The sequence below is a fragment of the Vigna unguiculata genome, chromosome 7 (assembly GCF_004118075.2).
Source record: "Vigna unguiculata cultivar IT97K-499-35 chromosome 7, ASM411807v1, whole genome shotgun sequence".
NCBI classification, from domain to species: Eukaryota; Viridiplantae; Streptophyta; class Magnoliopsida; order Fabales; family Fabaceae; genus Vigna; species Vigna unguiculata.
In genome coordinates this window covers 34,099,842-34,126,124 of record NC_040285.1, presented here as the reverse complement: position 1 = coordinate 34,126,124, position 26,283 = coordinate 34,099,842, and the positions used below count along the sequence as shown (strand labels likewise).

The 26,283-nt window shown below is 30.7% G+C and overlaps 2 protein-coding genes across 3 annotated transcripts; both read left to right on the top strand.

Moving 5' to 3' along the window:
- Positions 1 to 6,440: 6,440 nt before the first annotated feature.
- LOC114189492 (RNA-binding protein 2-like) lies at positions 6,441 to 13,018 on the top strand. 2 transcript variants are annotated; one of them, XM_028078067.1, is made up of 6 exons: positions 6,441 to 6,700; positions 10,561 to 10,703; positions 10,793 to 11,078; positions 11,191 to 11,252; positions 11,372 to 11,453; positions 12,565 to 13,018. In XM_028078067.1, exons 1-6 carry the CDS (start codon positions 6,616 to 6,618, stop codon positions 12,666 to 12,668), a joined length of 762 nt encoding a protein of 253 aa, XP_027933868.1. In that variant the 5' UTR covers positions 6,441 to 6,615; the 3' UTR covers positions 12,669 to 13,018. The 2 variants fall into 2 exon arrangements, with proteins under 2 accessions (XP_027933868.1, XP_027933867.1); XM_028078066.1 differs by having other exon boundaries at positions 10,790 to 11,078.
- Positions 13,019 to 23,012: 9,994 nt separating this feature from the next.
- LOC114190958 (extensin-like) lies at positions 23,013 to 25,078 on the top strand. Its single transcript, XM_028080054.1, has 2 exons — positions 23,013 to 24,495; positions 24,739 to 25,078. The coding sequence occupies exon 1, from the start codon at positions 23,074 to 23,076 to the stop codon at positions 24,466 to 24,468; it is 1,395 nt and encodes a 464-aa protein (XP_027935855.1). The 5' UTR covers positions 23,013 to 23,073; the 3' UTR covers positions 24,469 to 24,495; positions 24,739 to 25,078.
- The last annotated feature ends 1,205 nt before the right edge of the window (positions 25,079 to 26,283 follow it).

Genomic DNA, 26,283 nt, shown 5'->3' with positions numbered 1-26,283 from the left:
GGGATATATAGAATAGAAAGGAGGCAAATGAAGTAGCAATAAAAAGAATTCATAATTTTTATAATGTTTATGTATGAGGGTACATTATATAGGGAGCAAAGTAGGCTTAGTGTTGTCTGGTTAGGTGAAGGTGTGGGCCTTCATGGAAATTAATGGCCGACTATGGAACTCAAAGTCCGAAACTGTTGTGCCAAGTCTCACACATCGCAACATGGAAACACATGTCCCTCATCAATGACCTCATGTCATAAAAATCAAAGTAATTAAGTGTGAAACACAAGATTAGACCTTTTCTTGAAAAAAGGAAAAATTGGAAAGGGTTGAAGTGAGATCGTAGAATAGGGTTTGGTTAGAGATAATAGAGTTGGAGAATGCAGCGAAATAAATAAGAGGGGATAAAGTTGGACCCACACGTTGTGAAGGGAAACAAACAGGGACATAAGTTAGGGACAAATTGATGAGGGGTTGATTGTGTTGTAAATTGTAATCAGTGGTCGTAAGTTCTGTACACAAGGAATGGTCTGTGGTCGTAGGAGAAAAGAAATTAATTTAGTTGGACTCAAAGTTGTGTGGTGGGGGAGATGTTAGTGTGTCTTTAAAGACAGTATTATACATCATTTCCTTGTATTTGATCATTATTGTTGTTGCCAACAACAATTTATTGGTGTGACCATAAAATATTTGCTTACGTAGTTTGTCCTTCCATGGATATGGGAAGCTCTTTCATTATTCAACTCCTTGTTTCCATAGTAACATTTTATGTATAAACCTTGTTTTGGTTTTATCCTTTATTTGCATATCATGCGAAAACAAATACTAAAAATAATAGGCACCATTTTAGTTCTTTAGCTTTTGTTTCCCAAAGGCAAACAAGGTTGAAGAACTTGCTAACACCATTAGTGAAGTAAAGAAAAGAACAAAAATAGTGGAAGTATACTATATCTACTTTGTTTTGAGGCAAAAAGTTGGAACTACAGTTATACCCGATTCAATAATGATCCTATCTTGAATCATCTACTGAACCTAAGGCGGTGAGAGTGTTCTGAATCAATAAGACACCACTGTAGTTACTTTGATAATAATGGAGAATATATTCCATCCAAAAGAAGATAGAGGGAGAAAAGGTTAATGGGAATTTTTCTTTTCCTGTTTATTTCATTTGTATTTCTCTGCTGAAATCTGTTCAAATCACACTTGTTTGTTTCTTCCCATAATTTTTTGGTATTTTACGTGTGGCATAACTCCATATTCCTCATAGGCTTGTCACTTTTCCAACACATTTCACAGTAATTTTCACCATATATTGGTATAGGGGAAGAACATTTATACACTTTCCAGTACTTCAAAACATGCACTAGTACTAAATGTGGAATAATATCACAGTAAAAGATCATAAGGATATCGTTGGTATAAGAGCATGTGAGTTGATGATCATGATCATTGAAAAGTAGTTTTTGTTCAATTAAGTATGAATGCATGAAATACTAGTGAAGGTGATGATTCTTGATTGTAGCAGTGTAGAAACACACGAAAGAAACAAGCGATTCACTTGAAGAGGGAAAAAACAGATACACAAAAATCACACTCTGTAAGCAAGTTGCAACCGACAACTGTGAATCTTTCTCTTTGCATAACTGTGAACAGTAACATATGAAAGATTTAATTTTTACCGTGATAAATAATCTTGGAGTGACGTCAATTATTCCGTAATAAGAATAAATAAATCGATTTATAATCAAATATTAGCGTTTAGACTTATATTTTTAATTAAGAAAATATATATTCTAACTAATAATTATAATTTTTATGATGAAAATTTAAACCATTCGTCAAGATAATAAAAAATTTTAATCATGTAAAGATATTTACATTTATGTCATTAAAAAATAACCAAACAGAAGCTCGAGTCTAAAACTTATCCCAATGAGTTTTTGAGGGAGAATTACCCTTATACTGCTGTAAAACTTTTAACATAGATATTGGTCTGAGTTACCAAGATTAGTTATCCATTCTGATACAACATATAAGTCGTTCAAAGAATTAACGATGCTTTCAATCTAAACTTTTAAACAGTGAATTTATAGATTTTTTTTATTAATTATTTAACTTTTTTTATTTTTTTAATATAAAACTTAAACTCATACTAAATTTTTTACTATTTATTTCACATTGAAACCATCAACAAATAAAGAAAGGCAGATAAAACTTTTGGCACATTCACTCTTATACCCAAAATAATAAAATAATTTTTAAAATACAAATATTACATTATAATGAAAAAAGTGTCAAAATAAAAATGTCCTAAAATCTTGATAGAGAGGTTAGTAGGAAATTTCTTCCTGCAGCTCTATATTTTCTTTTTGCACCCTGTACTTTCTAAATTCTAATTATATATTTTCTGAAATTAATAGAAAAAATATGTACGAATATTTTTGTGTTTTGATTATTGTTTTAAGTCGTACAATCTGTAAATATTTTAAATTGAATATTTTATAATACAAATTTAAAAAAGAATTTGAAATACAAATTATATTTCGGATTCTATGATACATAATATAAATTTATATTATAAATTACACTATTTTTATATTGTAAATTACACAATCTTAATATAAATTTAAAAAATTGATTTGAAATTTAAATTACATTCTAAAATATACTATCTGTGTTGTAAATTTACATTCGTCCTTAATATAAATTTGGAAGACAAAAGAGTACAAATTTTTTAATAAAGGTAACTAAGTCAAGGGTCTTTCTATCTACACCTCCAAGCATTTTTTCTGCACCTCCAAAATTTCTTTAAATTTCCAAAATATCCTTTGACCATTTAAGAAAACTCACAGACATCACACACCCCAAAAATACTTTCGGATATCGACTTCCGAAAGTCAAAATATATGACTTCCAAAAGTCAAAACATATCAGTCGACTTCCGAAAGTCAAAATATATCATCGGAAGTCGACTTTCGGAAGTCAAAAATCATTACCGAAAATCGACGAAAATAAAAAATCATTACCAGAAATCGATTTCCAAAAATAAAAAACATAACCGAAAGTCGACTTCTGAAGATAAAAAGGTTAAATCAATTTTAAATATTTTTAATTCTTTCTAAAATTTATATTTTCTAACTTTTATTTTATTTTATTTTTCAAAAATTGTAATAAAAATTATAAAACATATAAATTTAAAGAAAATTACTTTAAAAAATAAAAAAAAGTTATAAAAATACTAAATAAAAATTTAATATATATATATAGATAGATTTTGACTTCTGTTTATATGTATGGAAGTGCGACTTCCGTTTATATATATATATTCCGTGTATATATATAAACAGAAATCAAAATATATATATTCCATATATATATATAAAAAGTCGACTTCATATATATATATATATATATATATATATATATATATTTATATATTTTAAGTTTTTTCATTTTAATATAAATTATTTTTTTAATTTTATTTTTAGTTTTATTTATTTTATTGATATTGTTATATCTATTTTATTTATATATTTTATGTGTATTGTATTTTATATTTTATTTGAATTTTTTGATTTGTTTAAAATTTAAATATTTAATTTTAGTCAAATTTTTGAAAAATTTTTCATTATATAATTTTTTATATTTTTAAATTTAAATTTATTTTTAAATAATTTATTAAAAATTTAATAAAAATAAAAAAAGAATTAATATATATATATATATATATTTGTGTATATATTTTCTTTTTTATTTTTTTTTATATTTAAAGTTTAATTATTTTAAAATAAATTTAAATATTAAATATAATTAAATGAAGCAATAAATTTTTAATTTTTTTTGTTTTTTATTTAAAGTTTAATATTATTTTAATTTTACTTATTTTTATATTTATATTTATTTTTTACTATATTAAATAAAAATAAAATTATATATATAGATATTAATATTTTAAAAAAAAATATATATTAAGAAATATGAAAACATAAAAATAAATAAAGTAATAAATTTAAAAAATCATTAAAAGTTAAAAAATTTAAATTTTTAAAAAGATTAAAAATATTCAAAATAAAATTTATTTTCTAACTTACGGAAGTCAATTTCCGGAGAATGTTTTTTGATTTCCGGAAGTCGACTTTCCGGAATATTTTTTGATTTCCGGAAGTTGATTTTTGGAAATATTTTTTAACTTCCGGAAGTCGATTTTCGGTGATAATTTTTAACTTCCGGAAGTTGACTTCCGATGATACATTTTTACTTTCGAAAATTGACTTCCGGTGATATATTTTGACTTCCGGAAATCATATATTTTGACTTCCGAAAGTCGACATAATTTTGGGGGTGCGGTGTCTGCGGGATTTCTTAAATGGTCAAAGGGTCTTTTAGGAATTTAAAGAAAGTTTGGAGGTGTAGAAAAAATTTTGGAGGTGCAAGAAGGAAGATCCTAAGTCAATGGAGATACAGGAAGCCCAATTCATGCAACTAGTAAGAAAAAAAACTTATGTATAGAAATGAAGTGTTGGGCTTGTTTTGAGGTGGGTACTTCCATCCTACTCCATTAAAGCCCTTTCGGTTCAATGCAAAAAAAGATAGTGAGTGTTTCGGATTGCATAAAAATGGGTAGAAAGAGAAGAAAACTTGTTTTCAAAGAAATTCCAAGGGGGTGTGATCCGATCATGCAATGTTTACAAAAATTGAGTAATGTATATATATTGAATTATTTTAACACTTTATTAATTGCTTGACATATTATATGATCAACTATTTAATTAATAAAAATAATTTTAAAAAAATATAAAACTAACTTATCTCATCGTACTTAAAGAGATAGACTAGAGATTAAAAAAAATCACATTAAAAAATAAAATTACTATTATTATTATTATTATAAAATTAAATTAAATAATTTTTATAATTTTATTATAAAAATCTTTTATTTATTTTAATAATTAAAAATAATAATAAAATTCAGAAAAAATGTTAAAATCACAATAACAATTAAAGTTAAAGATTTGGTCACTTAAATAATAAAATTAATAAAATTATTATTTTAATTTTAAATTTTTTATTTAAAGAATAATATCAGAATAGAATACAAATGTGAATATAAAAATAAGAAAACTTCTTTATCCATAGTAATGATAACACATTTACCCATGTGTTATTTTTCTATGATAATAAAATTAATAGAATTATCATTATTATTATTATAATTATGAAATTAAATATAAATAATTTTTTTAATTTTTTTAATTTTATTGTAAATGATTTTTATTTATTTTATAAATAATTTTTTAATTAAAACAATTTTTAATTTTGAAAAGTATTTAATATATGTACCAACACATGTGTCAACTTTTTTATTATCATAAAATAATTATTACTAAAAATAATTAAGAAAATAAATTATTTATACAATTTTTTATTATTACATATTTTGTTGTTATTGATAATTTTTTTAATTGAAAAAATAATTATTTGAAAAGATAAAATGACAAAATAATTAAATTCAAATTAACTGTCATTAAAATGGTAAAAATAAAAATGTAATTATTTTAGTTTAAAATAATAATTTTTTAAAAATTTAAATTAGTATATATATATATATATATATATATATATAAATAAAGTGATCTTTATATAAATATAGATTTGATTATAAAATAATTAAATTAAAATTAACGGACAGTAAAATTATAAAAATGAAAATATAATTATTTTAACATCAAATAATAATTATTTAAAGAATAAAATTAGAAGAAGAATGCATATAAAAAAATAAATCATTTTTATCTGTAACAATATATATATAAAAGATACTGTATTTTGTGTTCAAATTTCATTGTTTCAGTTTTATCTTTAATTATTTTATAAATAATTTATTTTAAATTTTTATTTTAAAAATAATTTTTGTCTTATTTTTAAAAAGATTTTGTACACGTTTTATATTTTAATTTTTATAACAATATATTTTATATCCATATTTCATTATTTCTGTTTTATTTTAAATTATTTTATAAATAATTTATTTTTAATCGTAATTAGAAAAACTTGTTATTTATTTTTTTTTGTACATATTTTATTTTCTAAATGATGGTGGAAACATTATTGTTTAATATGATTCTCTTATCTCTAATTTTGTACAAATTAATCTTACATTCTTTATCATATTTATTACAATGATACTTCCTTCAATTATTTATATACAAATATTACATTAAATAAAATTAAAAAAAATTAAAATATGATTGAAAAATACAATTTCTCTTAAAAATATATTTTTTTAATTTTTTGTGTATGATAAAGATAATATAACTAAAATGATATATTAATTTAAATTCATCTAATCTTATGTTATACTGTTCATTTTATATGTGTAGATGCTAATCAAAATTTGGGAAAAACTCAATCCTACCCCACATCCCGTCTATTTAAAAAAGAAAAAAAAAAAAAAAGAAACTGAGTTCTCTTAATTGGTCTCTTTTGTACAGAGAAGTGCAAAGGCTTAGGGTTTGGTATTGAGCAAATTAGGGTTTGTAATTGGATCTTCATCAATCTCCACTGCGGTAGTCTTCACCATAACCATTGTTCATCAGATCTGCTTATTCCATCTTATATCTCGTCATGACTGATGGCTCTTGGAATCGGCAGCAGCAACAGCCGCTTCTGTCCTCTTCCGCAATGCTCAAACGACCTCGTACTGAATATGGTTATCTTCCTTCTCCCCTTCACTTTCCTATTTAAAATTTAAAATTTAGGGTTTGAAGTCACTTTTTTTAGTTATTTTGGTAACAATTTTCATTGGTTTAGAATTTGGTCAATTTTTTGATGGTGTATTGTTTCTAAATCTTTGTAATTCGATTTTTGAGGTGATGACAAAGTGAAGTGATATGATATTGAGTTTGAATGTTATTTGGACAAATTTAGAATATCTGTGTTGTTGGTATTTAAGGTATAATACCCTGAAAGAAGTGTTTTTTATGATTTGAAGCTCTTCTTGATTAAATTTTTATGGGACTCAATTTGTGTCAAGGGAGGAGTATCATTCTTTACACTTTTGGGCTGGGATGTTCAAGTAGGTGCAACAGTGATTTGTGATAGCATTCATGGAGTTCATCTATAAAATGGTCCTTGATATTTTATTTAATCAATTTACTTTTATACCATTTGTGGTAATGATTATTGCAACCTGCCGGTAGTTATGAAAATTCTTTGGATAACATGTGTTTTGTAGCCATATAATAATACTCAGGATCATATGATCCTAGGTGTATCTGGCCATTTCCAAAATCCATTAACATAAACTGTGAGAAAAGGAGGATTACTGGGTGTACCTGTAAATTTGTGGATGCAGGAGTGTTTTTTGTTCCAGATCATAGTGTTGTTTCTAAACATAACTTCTACTAATCTGCTTATAGTTGACTATTCAAATCAATATCACCTTTCCTTTCAAAGCTCAGCATCCCATTTTGACTGTGTTCTCAATTTTGAACTTCTAATCCATTTCCCCTGATTTCTGTTTGTCTTCTTGAAAATTCTATTAGCCGATGTCAATGCTTTGTTCCTAGCTTGATTGAGCTTTCAAGTTTTGTTTTGTTCGAATTATTATCTCATGTCTTTCTCTGTTCACATTTGTTTTTTGTTCAAACATAACATCTTACATGCTGTACCTCAACATTACCTTGTACGGTGCATGTTTGCTATGGTCCATCATTGTTGTCGTCATCATGATGGGAAGCCTTTGTATAACATTGAGCTGTAATGATGTGTATATGTTGTTATAGAAAACAAGAAGCCTTGAAAGAATTAAATCTTGATGATTAATTTGGTTGTAGTAAAAGACAATCTATTCACAGAAGATGTGCTATGTACTCTAACCATTCATTCTACAAGGATATGACTTTTATTGTTAGTATTACTTTTATTGTTAGTACTAGAATGATTCATTTGCTAACGTATTTATCAATGTGTAAGGAGATTCATATACAAGAACTTGAGGGATTGATGTGATAATGATTTGTGCATGCAATTGTGCTGACTTGGATTTTTTTTTCTTTCTCTACAACAAAAATCTCTTCTGTGAAACATGAAATTCTTTTCTTTTGCCATTTTCATAAATCCATAACATTTCCTAAGGAGCATAACTATGGAACTCAGCCCACTAGCTGTTATATTTCACATTCTAGACATGGTGACATATACATGTTTCACTCTCCTTCTTTGAAGAAGTCAATACAACATGTCATTATGCAGGACAGTTAGATTCCTCTTTTTGCTGCTGCACCTTCCATCTCTGAAGGATCCTTACTTCCATTGTTGGGTTTTGACTTTTTGGTCTTTCTACTGTTAACCCATTAGTGATCATTCTGAATAAGAGTGATTGCTGTTTCATTTTGCAGCCTTTACATTTATTATTCTGTATTAAGTATATAGTAGAAAAACATAATTGAAAAATATAAATTGTAATGAGACTTGAGGAAAAGGGAAAAATCCTTTGTTGTCTGCGTCTAATATGTTTTCTCTTGTAGTACAAGACAAAGTAAGTTACATATTGTGAAATTGATAGAGCCCATATGAACCAAGAATACCTTCAGAATTGGACAAAAGAAGTGAGATGGAAGGATGGAAGTCAAAGTAAGCAGAGTTGTCCCTTGTCCATTGTGTGTAAAAATCTTATCTAGGTCTGATAAGACTAGTTTCTGAGCAAATTCTGCAGATCCTGTAGTTAGATGGTGAGTGACTTGATTCTGGAAACTATATTTGAATGGAAAACCTTTCCAGTTTGAGTAAAGGTGGAAGTGTGTACCTTTGTTAGGAAATGCTTGGAGTTGAATGGGTTGGAATGACTTTATACTGTTGGATTTGTTAATTAGTGTAAACAGGATTTTTAAGTGCTCCCAAAGGTGGTGCACCATGGAACCAAGAGTAGGTGAGTTGTACTTTTTGTTGAGGCAAAGCTGGATTGTATCCCAATGGCTGTTACGGCAATACAGAGTAGTATGTAGTGGTTGGGTGAAAGTAAATAAACAAGTTATTTGAACAATTTATTATCAAATTAGTGATAGCCAATTGTGGCATCGCGACCAAACTTAATTGACCAGAAATCGAGCATCACCAATCTGTGTAACCTTCACGACCTCTGAAACAGCCTAATGAAGTACAGCTCCCTCTTAAAAATTAACCTTGGAAACTGTAAGAGGAAACCATAGGGCAGAGTAAATCAAACTCCATTGACCACATAACCAAGTGATGGTGAGAACTGCTGAGTTGATGTACAGGGGCAACATTTTGAATATGAGGTGACAAGGCCTACTGGTGCTGTGATGAATACCTGAAACTGCAGCACTCTCTCTTTGAAAACTTGAGCTACATTCGAAAGAGTGCATTGCTGATGCTTATCAGTTTGTGCTTCCTGAACAAGATGATATACTTCAATACTGTGGATCAGTTATTCTGTTTATTGAGGTAACAAAAGTATTAGAAGTCCATCAAGGATGATATCTGTGTGATTCAGAGATGAAAGTGGATCACTGATGGATAGATCAAGGAATTAATGATGGCTGTAATCAAGACAGATGCTCTGAAATTGATTGCTCATTTTCTTGTTTGAATTGAGATTTGAGTTGGCGCACCTTAGCACACACGCAAATAAATGTAATTTCTAGATTTTTTCAAATCTGCTAGGAATGTTTGCATCCATGGACTTTCTGGTCACAGGAGATTCTTTTGGTGAAATAGCCATGGAACAGTGCATTTGATCCTCCCACTCTTGCTGCAAGCAACTCTAGCTTTCACGTCAGAAAGCACAATTTTCCTAAATTATTATATTATATGGGAATTTGTGGTCATAAAAATACTTAGTTAGCCTGTGCTTATTGTTGCCAACGTAGGAAACTTTTTTCATCAAGTTATGTTGAAATTTGGTGTGAGAATGAGATATGTGAAGGAGAGTGGGTTGAGTAGATGATCCTCGGAGAGATGCTGTTGGATCTTAAGACTGGAAAGGGTTAAGTGGTGATGTCTTGGAGTGGAAATAGATTCAAGAAAAGCTCTCAATCCCATGACAAAAGTCAGTAGTGAAGCTATAGAGATAGAAAGACAATGACAGAGAATATTAACTAAATGAATTGACTTCTGTTGCATGGAAGAAGACCAGAGATACTCATGGTTGAGAGTGCATGTCTGTTAGCAGTCTCCAGGATCTGTAATTTTAGTGGTTAAACTAATACAACTAGTCAAGTAACTATGGTTGACTTTTTATGCTACTTGGTGTGTAAGGATCTGACTACTTATAGCTTGATAGGTGATAAAAAGCATGTTTGTGTGTGCACTCTGCTCTTTGTATTATTATGATCACTAAATATTGGGCATGTGCTGTTTAGTAACCTCTGTTTTGCCAGCATCTGGCATATTTGCTGCTAGATGCTTTTTATATACTGTTAGTGGTTACCATTGGAGGGATGGCTATGGTATCCAACATTGCATATGTTCAAAACTTCTCTTATTCATTTCATTCAGCTTCTATTTGTTTTGCTAGAGTTATAAAGGCTAAATTCTGTTACATTGCAGATATGTCACCGTCTGGTCTGACTTCAGGAGGCAACGAGATGCATAATTATATTGCTCGGAATGATGACCATACTGGTCACCGAATGCTAAAGGACACTAAAACACTTGGATCTGCTTATGACCGCTACCTTCAAAATGCAGGGGTATCTTAGCCTGTTTTATTTACATAATATGTGATGATGTGCTTTCAAAGCTTGTTTGATTAAAACCTCTTTTTGGTTAATAAAAGCAGCTTACTTCGTTTAATTCTGGGGAAGCCAGTGCCATTGGTGGTGTTGGATTGGCAAGGGGTGTTGGTGGATTGCCAGGCCATTCGCTAACTGATCCTGCTGTTATGGGGCATCCTGGTGGTGGTCATGATCTTGCACGAAATGGACGGAATGTCAATTATGGTGGTCAGTTACCAGTAGACACAGCTTCCATGCCTGGACCAGAGACTGTACCTCTACCGCCAGATGCATCTAGTACTTTATATGTTGAAGGTCTCCCATCTGATAGCACGAGAAGGGAAGTGGCTCGTATCCTTTTTTCCTCCCATAATGTTTAATAATTGTATCATCATAATGTCATCTGTCTTGTAAGCTTCCTTTTCCTATTTTAGCTTTTCAAATTCTTTAACGCCATTTTAAGATATTTTTCGCCCTTTTGTTGGATATAGAGAAGTAAGACTTGTGAGCAAAGAATCCAAACATGTAAGTTTGTGTCGTTTGTAACAGTTTTCTGGTTTCGATCTACTATTTTGGTATCTCGTCGTTCTGCTTATTGAATGAAATATCCATATCCTTTATGCTAAAATGCATGCTTCTTGCAGCGTGGAGGAGATCCTCTAATCCTTTGTTTTGTGGATTTTGCAAATCCGGCTTGTGCAGCAACTGCTCTGAGTGCATTGCAAGGTATCACTTCTTGTTACTTGCTGAGATAAAATGAAATTAATTTCATGTTTGATTGTCGAACCATCTCATACGAAATTATCTCTTCATAAGGGGGGACTTGATGGAAGTTGTGAAAATTGTAGAATTAACTTGTATTTTGACCTTCTGAACCAATATGTGGCTATTATGTTCCTGAATTCTGTGTCAGTGTTTGGGAGCTCATGGAATAGGAGGAGGAATGACATTTAGAATTTGGAAGCTATAACCGTTAGCTTCTGAAAATAGTGAAAAATGCAAAAAGTCACATTTGAAAATGTAACCAAATAAACTTGATGTTTTGTTATAAATTTTTGAATTGTAACGGGGTAAAACATTTTATAGTTGCACTAAATTTATCAGTAAAATTCCATATGAACAAGTGTCAGAGTATGATGTGCTTGTCTAATTATGATATTACTGTATTTTGTATTTAACTAAAAGGATTTAAAATGGGAAATTGGTAAATCACTGTTAGATTGAATATCTTTATGAAAGTTATATGTGACGTAGTTTATTCAAACTAGTTACTTTATAGAACTGAAGTGGTGAACACGTTATAAACGATTTCCAACTTCCATGTTCGCGTTTATTATATTTGTTATCTTTCATTCCCAAAGTACATAAAAAGAACACATACGAAATTATATTTGTTTTCATTTTGTTATCTTCACTTTGGAAATTACAATCGTGTGTCTAATTTTAAAAAATGAAGATATCATTTTTTTTATGCCACATATGCACCAAGTCCTAAAGTTCTGCCACATAGTATGTTCCTGTGGTCAGCAAACTTGTGTACATAATTTACTAACGTTTCTTCCATCATTGTCATTAAGTTCTCCAATTAAATGTTGACATGTTGAACTATTAAAAAATTCTTCCACACAATTTATGGAAGTTGATCATTATTGGAAAGGAGAATTTAATGGTAAATAAAGATATACTAGAAGCTTGATCTGAGTTTAGGTTATGTTTTCAAGCAAATGGCTGTGTTCTTTATGATCTTACTTGGTCGGTATTGTAGGATTTGAACTCAGTAGTCAAATCATTATGTACCCAAATTTCAGTGTTTGCTGACATTGTGATGTGAATACAGGTTACAAAGTTGATGAACTCAATCCTGAGTCTAGCCACTTGCGGCTTCAGTTTTCTCGGTTTCCCGGTCCCAGATCCGGACCTGGACCTCGTGGCAAGAGGTGATGAGCTGGTTCACCCAGGTTTTATGCTGCTCAGAATGTCCTATTTTCCTTTATCCCATACTACTGTTTTGAGGTGAGAATGTTCAGAGTCGATGTTCACCTGCAAATTTAATGTCTCCCCCTCCTGGCTACAATCCTAATTAATTGAGCTCCCTAGGTGCACATAGTATTTTAACTGACTGAGATCAAATTACAGTTGCATTTTGAGCAAATCTAACATGGAGATTTTTGGGATGGGCCTAGTCAATTTACTGTGTTGTATAAATATTATTGATAATCTTAGTATGAACCTGATTAGCGTTTTTCTTTTTGCTCAAATAAAGGTTTTTATTTTTAATATTATTTGCTATATACTGGTCGTGTGCATGTGAGAACTGTTATTAGCTTCAGGCATATGGTGCCAAGGCTCTAACTCAGAAGACTGGGAATATGATAGCTACTTGGATTATCTTGAAATGGATTATGTAGATGTGGCAAGAGTTTAATTATATGCTGTTAAATGGTTAAAATATTTTTATACATCGAAACTGCCATGATGAATATGCTATATTAATGATTTTTTTTTACGGAACTATTGTACTGAAGGGTTATTTACTCTTAAAAGAAAAACCCCTTTGATACAACTACATAAAAGGTAGAAGAAGCCGTGGCCATCATTTTGTAGATGATGAGCCATAATTGTTTTTACAGTATATGATTTAAATGGTAAGAGGTTTTTAATTCACCCGTTAATTTTGTTAAAGTAGCATCTGGTGTTAAGTTATTGAATTGGTTGTGATTAATATATACTGGAATAAATTTTTGCATTTATAAGAAATACTTGATTTTTGGATATTGCAACAATACAAATATTCAATTAAAACTATTTTTTTTCTTATGTTTCTGCAATCCGCCAAGTATATAAATTATGTGTTTTATCTTGCTATCTCTTTTGATTTCTACATCTAAAGTGTGTTTTAACTTCAATGACATAAATAACTCATGAGATATTTTAACTGACTTGTAAAGAAGCAGCAGATTATAAACTTTAAGCTATATTATATTACATTCTATCTTATAATGTGTAAATTTGAGTTAGCTTTCGCCTTTCCGGCAGAATTTCGATTGCGACAATTGTGAATTAGTTTTAAGAATACGTCAACGATAATAAAAGGAAGAAAATAGAAGTTAAATGAATTATTAAATTGTTTGGTTGAAGAAAAATAAAGATAAATGTTCAATATCGTTTAATTAATCATATTTCTTTTAATTCACTGATAGAGGAAAGGTTTTATCATACAAATTGTATACTAAAAAATTTATTATTAGTTTAAAATTATTTAATATATTTTTATGCATATTAAAATTAAAGTAATATATATTTTAAAATATATTAAAATATAAATATTTTGATCGTTGTTTATTATTAATATTATTATTATTCAATTTTAACAAAAAGTAATCATGATAATATAAATCTGTAATTTAATAGTTAGATTGATAAAAAATGTTTTTTGTATTAGCTGTCTAACATTCAATATAATGTATGCTGATATTGTTTGATCTTTAATTATTCATTAATATATATATATATATATATATATGAGCCGTTTTTCTTTCTTTTGCTCTTTATCATCAAAGGCCCAATTTAAACTTTTCTATTTCTCACGCAGTCCATATTTTCTAATCAAAGTATCAACAAATAAATAATTTTAACTATTTATTGATATTGATTTACAATGATAATAATTTGTATTGTTTAAATTAGTTATTAAGTGTTTAAACTTGAAAATTTTAAGTTTAAATATGTTTCATATCAAGAAGAGTAAAAAAAGTTGGAAAAAAAAGAGAAAAAATATAAAATAATTTAAAAAATAATATTTATTTGATTTAAAAATAAATAAAAGACATCTAATTCTTCGACACATGCCTCAAGCTCTTTTTGGAGCTTCAACAATAATCTTGTTTGGGCTAAATGATTCTCTTAATTCTTCTGGTGGTGTTCATTCATTAGTTGTCGTGTTACATGTAATGATTATGATTTTTTGATTTTTTTTTATAAAATTTGACAGTTTATTTTTTAGCATACGTCAATTCTTTTTTTTTTCTTTTTCAAGTCATATTAAATATTTATTTTATCCATTAAGATGTTGTCATTAGTGTATTATAAAAATTTATTAACAAAATTTTGTTAAAAAATAATTTCCTACGTGTTTTTCTTGGTTTCATACCGGGTGACAAAATGTTTTTACAAGAATAAAATGATTCATGCAAAATAGTAATAATTCTTGTTACTTGTGCTATTTCTAATCTTTAAGGATTCATAATATTATTTTTTGTCCATGCATGTTGGATCGATAGAACAGATTGAGTGATCACTAAAACTTAAATTAATATGACAATAAATATGCAGTGAATAGTATCTCTTATCTAAGAATTATTATATATTCATAAGATATCACTTATTTTTCAGTCTTAAAAGTGAGATCATATATTGTCTAAACTTAATTTAACTGTCCCCTAATATAGTTATTGGTTGTATATCAATACATAATTATAATAATTAATTAACCCTAGGTAATAATTACAATATGTTGAGACATTCTCAACTAGGGGAACATAACTAATCAAGTTATTCCAAAATGATACAGCAGGAATTGTATAATAACAATTACATCCAAAGAAACATAGACTATTACCAGTACCAGTAGGCATAAGGTTCACATGCCTCTTTTAGTACAACTATAAAATTAAAATTCATTAAATTATAAATTTTTCTTAATAAATTATTTTAGGACGATTTCTCTTGTATAAGGTACAAATCACAGAATTATTTTTCCTTTGTGGTTCTTATTAACGGTATACATGAAATATAACTTCAAACTAATAAAACATTAATGGGAGAGGTAAAGAGTACAACAAAACTAAACAAGTAAGAATAATTTTGAAATGTAAACCTCACAAAATAAATATTATAATTTATTTATCTTCGTCTTTAGAAATAAATACATTTTTAATTTATTTATTTTTACTAAAAAATTATTTAATATTTTAAATAATTTTATAATAATATTTAAAATATTTACATCACCTAACACATTTGTGCGTTAAAATTATTCAAAAAACAATTTTAAAATATTAACAAAATTCAATTAAAACAATTAAGTTTACATATTTTAAAAAATGTAAAACTAGTATGATCTAAAGTTTTGAAGCATAATTAATTTAAGATGTTATTAAGAGATAATAGATAAATAACATATTTAAACCTATCATTTACTCAATTATATTCTTATGTCATTACAATTTTAATAAATGTCTAATTTTTTTAAAATTCTAAGATAAATTTGGCTTCAAATTTTGATAATATGAAAATACTAAATAAATTATATAAACATAAAGTAAAAAAAAAAGTAATGTAAACTAATTTACCGAAAACTTTATATTTGTTTTAAAATGTAACTTCACATTGACCTATGAGTCTTAATTCCTATACACAGTTTTGTATGTGTCGGCAGGTGGGTCCATTCCTGCCCTTCCATGAACGTACGTATTAAAAAAAGTTAAAAAAATTGAATATTTTAAACGTAAAAGCAATTACTGCTCCTGTCAGAAAATAAACAGGTTATTCACGTCATTTTGCTGTCACTGATTTTGTTTTCATTTGAAAACACAGACTAACAAGTTTCAATCAAAGTTACACGATAAACCATCAACTTTCAACATTGAGTTTTTGCATTTGTCTTTCAAACTTTTAAAAATTGAAACTTGATTGAATGATGTGTTCCAATCTCAAGCTAGTTACAATTACAAGGGTCACCAAATCTACTTTATAAATTAGATTTTACTTTAGTTTCTGAGTTACATTATTAATTTTAACCAACATAAAACTTTTGGTGATATCTTACAGCACTTTAAGAACCTTAAATAATATGTGAACTAGTGAGAAAATAATAGTAGTCGTGTCTGAAAGAACAAATTAAAAGTTTGAAGTTTTATATTTAACAAAAGCAGTAGTGGTGGTTCATTCAATCTCTATCATTGTTTGGCATCATTTGTGCAGTTGGTAGCTGACTTTTCTTCTTGTTTTTCTCAAATAAGTATAATATTAGTCTCTGCAAGTAATCTATAAAAAAACAAAGAAAAATCATTATTCCTGATTAGTCTCCTTGCTAACATCTCCACTGTTCAGAATGCAGTGTTTCTTCATTCGCTGAGGAAATTACAGTGGGGTCTTCTTCACCTCTTCTACCACTCTTTCTTATCTTCCCAATTAAATGGAATTCTGAACCAAAATCATCACTGTCCTTCGTATCAGGACGATGGAACTGATATCAACAGTAACAATTGTCAGGCTTGTGAAATTTAGAGTTCCTTGAATCTGGATGACAATTCCATCCATAGTACCTTTATTTAACTGTTACAACCTCAAATAGGATCATTTAACATAGTTAAGTTTCGAGAGTTATCATGATGAGTAGTGTCTTAAAAGTTCAATGTCTGAACCTTTGAGTGTTCACAGATTATTTACATTCATGCATGAGTATATAATATTCAACTAAAAGGTAAGATGGTTGTTTTCTATAGAATGAGAATTAGGTTGATTTTGGGTCAGAATAATGATAACAAGGTAAGAAGATGCTTAATTGGTGTGCATAACAACATGCACATGATTGCACCCAAAGCTCCTGGGCCAGAGATAAGGGTTAAATGGAAAAAGGGAACCATGTGCAAAAGCATAGTTTCAAGCCAATTTTTTTTATCTTTGTTTCCATTGCATGGGATTTTCAAAAGCATATACCTCATATCATATCGCTGTCTTGCCTAACAAATGTCCATAATCAATTGAGTGCATACACCAGACTTTGTCTAAAAGAGAAATTACTTTGTGTCTCTTTACTTTTGCAATTTGTAATTATTTTATTAACACTTCATATATGCAAAACTACACATATGGTGACTAGGTTTTTGTGGCAGTTATTGTTGCCCTATCAATCAATGACTTGGTATTAATTAATGTAAAACACACATTTGGCATGGTTTAGTGTTAATACAATGCACATACCTAAGTTTTCTTTGCAAAATTGAGTAATTACGGTGAATAAAGAGGAAGTGTGAAGAAGAAAGTTGTACAAAAGTAGCTATGCATTGAAATTGTAGTTGTCAAGGCCAATAAAGCAAGGGAATCTATGAGAAAGGTCTTTGGATTCTTTGCAATGAGGTAAATGAGAGAGAGAGAGATTGATTTTATTGCTATACTCAAAATGTGGTCCACATCACCAATGCCATGCCTTCATTGCTTCATCACGTATTACAAAGTGAGAATTATTCCAAGAAGAAAAAGATATCTCCATTGAATTTATTTATTTTTATCTAAAGTACATTTTTTTTTCTGGTGAAATTTTAAATGAATTTGTAACAATTTAATTAAGACACTTAGTGGTTAACTTAAGTGTAGAGTACTACAACTTGTTAATAATAATATCTGTCAGCGTTGATTTTTCTATATCATTAGTTTTGGGTTTTGTTTTGAAGTGTTGGTGACTCTTCAAAGTGGAGAAGATACGGAAGAAACCATACACTAGGGACCAGAATAACAAGACCATGATGTGAACCTACTTTGACTTTTGTTTATGGATTTTATATGCATCATGATGTGGTGATAATGTACCTTGCAGTGAATAATGGACACTCTTTTTTATCTCTCCACATTGTGAAACGCTGACCGTCTGATCCACGTCTGATCTACTGTATGATCATGATTTTGATTTCCAATGTTCAAAACGTGAACTCCGTCCCATGTTAATATTTTTCTGTCGGTAACTTATTGATGGTATTATGGTCATTTGGTTTTTTCTTTAAAAAGCTGAAGGCACGCATTATCTTCTTGGTTTTTTTCAATTATTCAAATTTCTCTTGCTGTGCCACCTGAATACAGCTAAACAAGTGGATTTTAATTTGGTGCATTTTGATGCACTGTGTTTGATTTTTCAACTCACTCTTGCACCCTTGAAATTAATCCAATAGCCACAACTAGTTTATTTACAAATGATCTACGAGACACCTCTCATCCAACGGTGAATGCACCAAAATTTGTCACACTCCATCTACATTGTATCCTTTTAGTCAAGTGTTAAATAGTGATAATAATGCAAATTTGTTTTCTTCACCTTCTTTAATATTATTTTAGTATTTTGAATGATCATACTTTCATCCAAGTTCCTGATTTTTTTTTTCCTTTAGAAATCATGGCGAATCAAAATCTTTTGCTTTAATCATTATTATACATGTCATATTAGCTTTTATATATTAAATTTGACATTTCCGGTTTGGGGTAGTAATTACAATGCTCGAGTATGAAAGATTAACAACAGGTCTAACTCATGATAGAGGTATTTATTTGTAAAAAATATAAGTAAGAAATTGTGCTTGAAATATTTCTTTTTTCTTTTTTTCCATGTTTGAAAGCTAAATTTAAAATTGATATTATTATACGAGTCTTTTAATTTAAAAGTAGACATAAAAGAGAGCAATGAAATCTAAATGAGAAGACAAGCTGAAATTCTTTATGTAATTACAAAACCCTTGTATTTATGTCACATTACATTTTTATTTATAGTTCTAGAATTTAAAATGTATATAACTTTTTGTTTTTCTATTTCTTTCAAGGTTGTAGAATTATTTACTAGAACATGAGTATCTACCCATTATTTAAAAAAATAAAGGAAAAAAATTGCATGCAAAAGGTGAGTAATCAAATGCTGTCCACCTATACAAAATTACAACGTGCACTTTTGGTTTTTTAAATTCTAAACCATTACTTTAAAATATTAAAATAGTACATAATACAGGGACAAATATGTCTTATCTCATATATAATGTACAAAGTTTGTGATATATATAAAGTAAATATGGCGCGTCTATAGGAACCCACATGCCATACATATATATAATCCATAATTAATAACAAGTTCTTGTGCATTATTCAGAATATTCGCAAATATACACAAAATCTACTTCTAAAAACACTCTTTTCTATTGCTAACACGATAAAAATAAAAATTTAAATATACATAGATTCGAAGATTCGGATTATAATTTTGATTACAAGTTGGGAAAACAATACGCTAGTGAAATGATGTGAATGAAATAAATTGATTTTGTTAATATTGAATATAAAAAAGAGTGTCAGGGATCTAAGTGTGAGTCTAAATTTTACATTGGCTAGAAATAAAAAAGTAGAGCATTATATAAGGATAAAGACCTATAAACCCATTATCTTAAGATTTTGGGTTGAGAGTGAGGTCAATATCTTATGTGGTTGGGTTCAGATCTCATTGATGTTGTATCTACGTGATAAAAACCCCCTTAAAGTGAGCATGTGATGTAATATTTTTGTAGGATTTATCAGAATTTGAGGTGCATGGTGGTGTGTCCACACTTACAATTTAGCTGTAAAAAAGGTTATTCAAATTGGACTACACACCCATCTTCCAGACACCCCAATCTCATGCTAGCAACCCTACCAATTTTTTTATTCCATATTTTCCCAATACTTGTTATTATTCAAATAATCAATCATTTACCATATATAAATATTATACTTTTTCATCTTCATCATGTGTATGCATGCATGTTGCCACTATAGACTATACATGGGCCAACTTTCTTGAATACCTCTCAAAAGTCTTCCCCCAAATAACCCAATCATCGTTTCATGTACAAATCCTCCAAACTTTTTACCAAACTAGGTAGATCTCTAATCATTTCAGGTTTTGGTACGTAGCATATGAAAAAAAAAATTGCATTTTAATTTAAACATGACGTTCTAAAAGTTCTGTTTAAGTAAATCGATCAGTGAAAATTTCAATTTGTTAAATGACCCCCTTGCCAAATGGTTAATTTTTAAATAATTTTTACCCCTCATAGACCAAATTTATAATATCAGGCGCATAATTTGTTTCTTTAATATGGGTTATACTAATGCAAGTAAAGACTAATTGAAATTAATTAATCACATATACGTGTGTGAATTCTCCCATATACTTCTCTGGAATCTTTGTAAACCGTGTTCTTTTTTTTTCTTACATTTTGAGACTGTGTTTGGAGCTATTAGAATAAATAATTACTTGAATTGATAAGAATTCATCACGCACACCTATCCAGGATTAAAATAAAGATGTATAGTAGATTCTGATATTGTCTTTTTACACGAAGAATCTGGTTTCAAAATGAAAATAATTTTAAAAATATGCGTTGTGCAGTCACTTTCACTTCTTATTGAAGTAAAGGAATTTACCCCCAAGATATAGCAAGACAGTACTGAAGTAGCTGGTTTTTGATTGTTTTCTTGTTCTACCATCTCTGATATTTTGCACTAAAAATTGCCCAAAATCAAACTCACTGCAACTTTAAACTGTTGCTCATTATCACAGAGAAAAAAAATTTAATGTAGCCATACTCTTGCTATAACTTGTGTGAAATATATTAGAACTTAAATATTAATGACATGTTGTTGAGACACACTGCTATCTCTGCATGTCTCATTCAGTCAATGGGAATGTGACATCTATGAGATCATGAACGGTCAAATACATGGCCAGTCTGGATCTCAAACCTAAACATTTTCTTTTAATGTTTTCCACGTATCATCATTGCCCTTCCTTTTCTCTCATACATATTATTATTATGCTTTTCTTATTTTATTTTTTAATCCATTTCATTGCAAATAATAATAATAAAATAATAATACACTGTGACGGTGAATTATAAATTCTTTCACTCTTATAAATAAAACTTCTCTAACAACACGTTCCTCTTCTGTCTACGGTTGCTTTTATATACTGCTAAATCCTTAGTCAATCCCTTGGTAATATATAATAATTTCGATTTCATTGACAATATATTTTTTTTCTTCTTTATTTTAAAAATATACTGTACCAGTATCTGTCTGTTTTATATTTTAGGTTATGCATATGGGTGGTGATGTAATGATATTTAGGTATAAGGTACCTATCTATGTAGCTATGAATGGATCTTACCATTTTGGGATACGTTGAAACAGAACTTAGAAACTTACCAACCGTTTGGAACATGTGACAAATGGTAACTTCCATCGAAAATTACTAAAATAAGAGCATCAAATTTCTAGCTTATACTATCTCCACTTTTTCTTCCTTCACCTTTCTTTAACTTCCCATTTTTCATAATTTATTTAAATCCCGTTAACCAAAAAACCTCGTGGCCAATGGTTAACTAAATATTCATGTTTAGCAAATAAAAAATCACTTTTTAAGTTATTCATTCATAACTAAATTTAGATAGAAATGACACAAGTCTTTTCCATTTTACCTTCGATGAAAATTTGAGATTCGATATTTCGTATAATAAATATTATTTAAAATTTTATTACGTAGGTAAAAGTCTTATGTTATTGCACACGAAACCTTTATTCATTATTAACCAACCTTGTACGTAACTTGGGTTACACCAACCATTCAGTATTAATGTTTTCATTAACTCAATTAACGTCAGAGTATCCCCACTCGGTCACTCCAAAGCTTCAGGACCCATTAAGGAGAAGAACCCACCTTTGTTGGGACCTTGCACAAGATTTAGGTTGTACACTTTTTTTTCAACACAAAGTTAGTTATAAATCACAGTAATTAAGTTGGATAAAAGAAGACAATTTATGGAACAGTGGAAAGGTAAAAATAATTGAGAAGAAAAGTAATTAAAATTAGCAATTAAAGAGGTGGAGACATGAGATTGGTTGGCATTTATATTTTAAAGTAAGAAATAAAAGAAGGAAAGTAAAAGGAAAATTGTTTTGTCGAAAAAGGAACTGTGCATTGGCATGCAACATGTGCAAGCCGTGGTGTTGTGCACACTCTAAAGTGTGTAGAGAAGCAGCCTAGATGAATTGATTAGAGAGAGAAAAAGACGGACACTCCTTCAAAATCATTGAGGCTGCTACGGACCATGTAGTACCACGCTTTTTAAGTCTTCCAATGCCAACAAAACCATCCATTTACTTTTCAAACACCCACAATTTAATGGAGATTAATTCATGTTTCACTATTTCAAAATCATTTTACATTCCCACTCCGATCCAATAATAATAAATTATTTATATTTACTGCGTTAAAAAGGACAAATATCATTTTCATAATTTAAGGCTTTTTTCTGTTTGCGAACGTCAATATGGGGGAATGTGGTTTTCTACTTTAACTGATATGTTTTAGGAGATAAATTATTAGCGTTTTATTAGAAAGGAATTATGGGTAGAAGAAGGAGAAGAGATGAAATTTACGAAAAAGATTAGTTGGTGTGGAATGGGGTAAAGAGAGATTCTATATAAAGGGTGCATTTGGTTGAGAAAGAGCAGAACAAAACCCCACGTTGTAGTGAGGTTGAGGGGAAAAACAATGGGGTCTCTAATGGCCTCCGCCACACTCACTCTGCTATTGGCAATACTGTCTCTAACCTTGCCGTCTCAAATCTCAGCTGATAACTACTTGTACTCATCACCTCCTCCACCCAAGAAGTACCCACCCGTCTCTCCTCCTTACCACTATTCTTCACCACCTCCACCACCAAAGAAACCCTATTATTATCACTCTCCTCCTCCTCCTTCACCACCCCCTCCCAAGAAGCCATACTACTATCACTCACCACCACCACCACCCAAAAAACCATACTACTACCATTCTCCACCACCACCTTCTCCTCCTCCACCCAAGCCATACTACTACCACTCTCCCCCACCACCTTCACCACCTCCTCCTCCTAAATACTACTACCACTCACCACCACCTCCACCCAAAAAGAAGCCATACTACTACCACTCCCCACCACCACCTTCTCCTCCTCCACCCAAGCCCTACTACTACCATTCTCCCCCACCACCTTCTCCACCTCCACCTAAGCCATACTACTATCACTCACCACCACCACCTTCACCTCCTCCACCTAAGCCATACTACTATCACTCCCCACCACCCCCACCCAAGAAGAAGCCATACTACTATCACTCTCCACCACCACCTTCACCTCCTCCACCCAAGCCCTACTACTACCACTCTCCCCCGCCACCCTCACCACCTCCACCTAAGCCATACTACTACCATTCTCCACCGCCACCTTCACCACCCCCACCCAAACCATATTACTACCACTCACCACCCCCACCACCAAAGAAGAAGCCATACTACTACCACTCTCCACCGCCACCTCCTCCAAAGAAGCCTTACTACTACCACTCCCCACCTCCTCCTCCCAAGAAGCCCTACAAATACCCATCTCCCCCACCACCGGTGCACCCTTACCCCCATCCTCACCCACATCCCCACCCACACCCCCACCCTCACCCTCCCTACGTATACCACTCTCCTCCCCCACCCCCTAAGAAGCCATACAAGTACTCATCTCCACCACCTCCAGTCCACCCTTACCCTCACCCTCATCCACACCCACACCCTCAACCCCACCCTCATCCACACCCTCACCCTCACCCTCCCTACGTCTACCACTCTCCCCCTCCACCACCTAAGAAGCCTTACAAGTACTCGTCGCCTCCACCTCCTGTCCACCCATACCCCCACCCACACCCTCTACCACACCCGCACCCCCACCCTCTTCCTCACCCGCATCCTCTTCCCCACCCACACCCACTTCCTCACCCCCACCCTCTGCCCCACCCGCACCCTCTTCCTCACCCTCATCCTCCTTACATTCCCCACCCAGTCTATCACTCTCCACCACCACCACCTTACAAGAAGCCCTACATCTACGCATCACCTCCCCCTCCTTACCACTCTTAGACGGTGGTCAACTAGGATAACCCTATGGTAACCTTCTTCCTACCTACGTACATTATATATTATTATATTTTTTTCATCAATACTTCCATTTTCTTACATGTATACTTGTTCCCAAAAAAATGAACACCAACCCCTCGTGACCCATGTCAAGGCTTTAATTTGATACGGAAAATGATTTTTGTGGTTGGGTCTTACAGGGACCACGAACCCACTAATGACATTGACAGACACAGTGTATATAATATGTGCATGTGTTGTTATGTTTTGTAGGATGTGAAGAATATGTGCGACAAATAAAGAAAGCGATGGAAAGAAGGGCGTCTGGCTTGGCGATGCGATGCACGAAAGAGAAAAATGGAAGCAAAGTTTCCGCGTTTTGTCTTTCACAAAAAGATGTTTAAATTATTTTCTATGATAGGGTTTGTTTCTGCTATTTTACCTTTATTTATGAATTTGGTGTATTTTAACAGTTGTAAAGCACTGCGCTCTGCTGCATCATCGGTCATAATAGTACAACCTACCATGCTCTGTAGTTTTCAACCAGCTGCGTTTGCAGGGGTCGTAAAACTATTCATATATAATTAAATAAATTATAATCTCTTCTCCGCAATCTCTTACCCGATTTAACTAAAGTTCCTCATTAAATAAATATAGTGTGGTTCGTTGTCGTTGATGTTGTCTACGTGCATTACCGCAAGTAACTTTTCATTCATATGTCGGGTGCGACAAAAATTTCCGACAGGGAAAGTCACAAACACACTCCCTCCTCCGTAGACTCACTCCATAATCATAATATTTTTTACGAATTCTAACAAAATTAATTTTAAATATTATAATAATTTTTATTTATGTGATCAAAAATTGTTATTTATTATGAAAGTGAGTGATTTGACACGTGGCTACAGCGCTTTACCTAATGTTCGTGAGATGTGAAGCTTGATAGAAACAAACGTAGACTCAGTCTTTGTAGGTTTTTAAAAGAGTGCGTTTGTAAAATGCAAGCATGGCGAATAATAAGAAATGTAAAGGAAGCGTGCGGTTATGTTACCAGAAGAAGTGTGTTTTGATTGTCCTCTTACATACTTTGAACAAACATTTCCTTTGTTACTTGTGTTGGTGCATTGAAAGTGCAATAAAATTGCGTTGATGATAAATCTGAATTAAAGAAAGTTGGAATAATTAATGAATTGTGATTTGCTCTTACTAATGCTAATTTAGTATTAGGAGGAGGCCCTACCAACGAAGGTATGAATTTTTAGCATGCTGAGAGCAGTGTTTGTTCTTTTATGAATCTGATTGCGCATTAAGTTTCCTCTCTATGACCCGCGGGAAAAGTAGATGTGACATACAGCTCAAGATTTTGGAAGTCGTGAATAAATGCTTCTAATTAATACTATTTAATATAGAAAACCACAGGAGACACAAAAAATACTTTCACAAATTTAAATTTATCTAAATTAACTTCACATTCTTAGAATTTAGTGTTAGATTTGAAGTTCTCACTCTATCATCAGCTAATTAATAATGATTTCATTATTGTTGTTGTACTTACTGAATGTCATTAATTAACAGCGCTTTTTTCAGCGACCAATTGAAATTGTAACTACAAAGGTGATGGAATTAAGCCAATTTGAATGAAATAAAAAAATTAAGAATCAAATTGCATAAATTAGAAAATTGAATAAAGTTTATCTATATGAAATTGAAATTGTATAAAATATTCTTAAAATCATCAGATAACATTACTGTTGTGAAAATGTTTTGGTGAAGGGGCGGCTAGCTTTCATGTGTCTTCTTAAACATCGCAATACTGTA

What these genes read in the sequence shown, in the direction of transcription:
- LOC114189492 (XM_028078066.1), top strand. Translation starts at nt 6,616, where the DNA reads ATGACTGATGGCTCTTGGAATCGGCAGCAGCAACAGCCGCTTCTGTCC. An exon ending in GCTACCTTCAAAATGCAGGG is followed by an intron (nt 10,704 to 10,789) that starts GTATCTTAGCCT and finishes GGTTAATAAAAG; the next exon opens with CAGCTTACTTCGTTTAATTC. An exon ending in CACGAGAAGGGAAGTGGCTC is followed by an intron (nt 11,079 to 11,190) that starts GTATCCTTTTTT and finishes CGCCATTTTAAG; the next exon opens with ATATTTTTCGCCCTTTTGTT.
- LOC114190958 (XM_028080054.1), top strand. Translation starts at nt 23,074, where the DNA reads ATGGGGTCTCTAATGGCCTCCGCCACACTCACTCTGCTATTGGCAATA.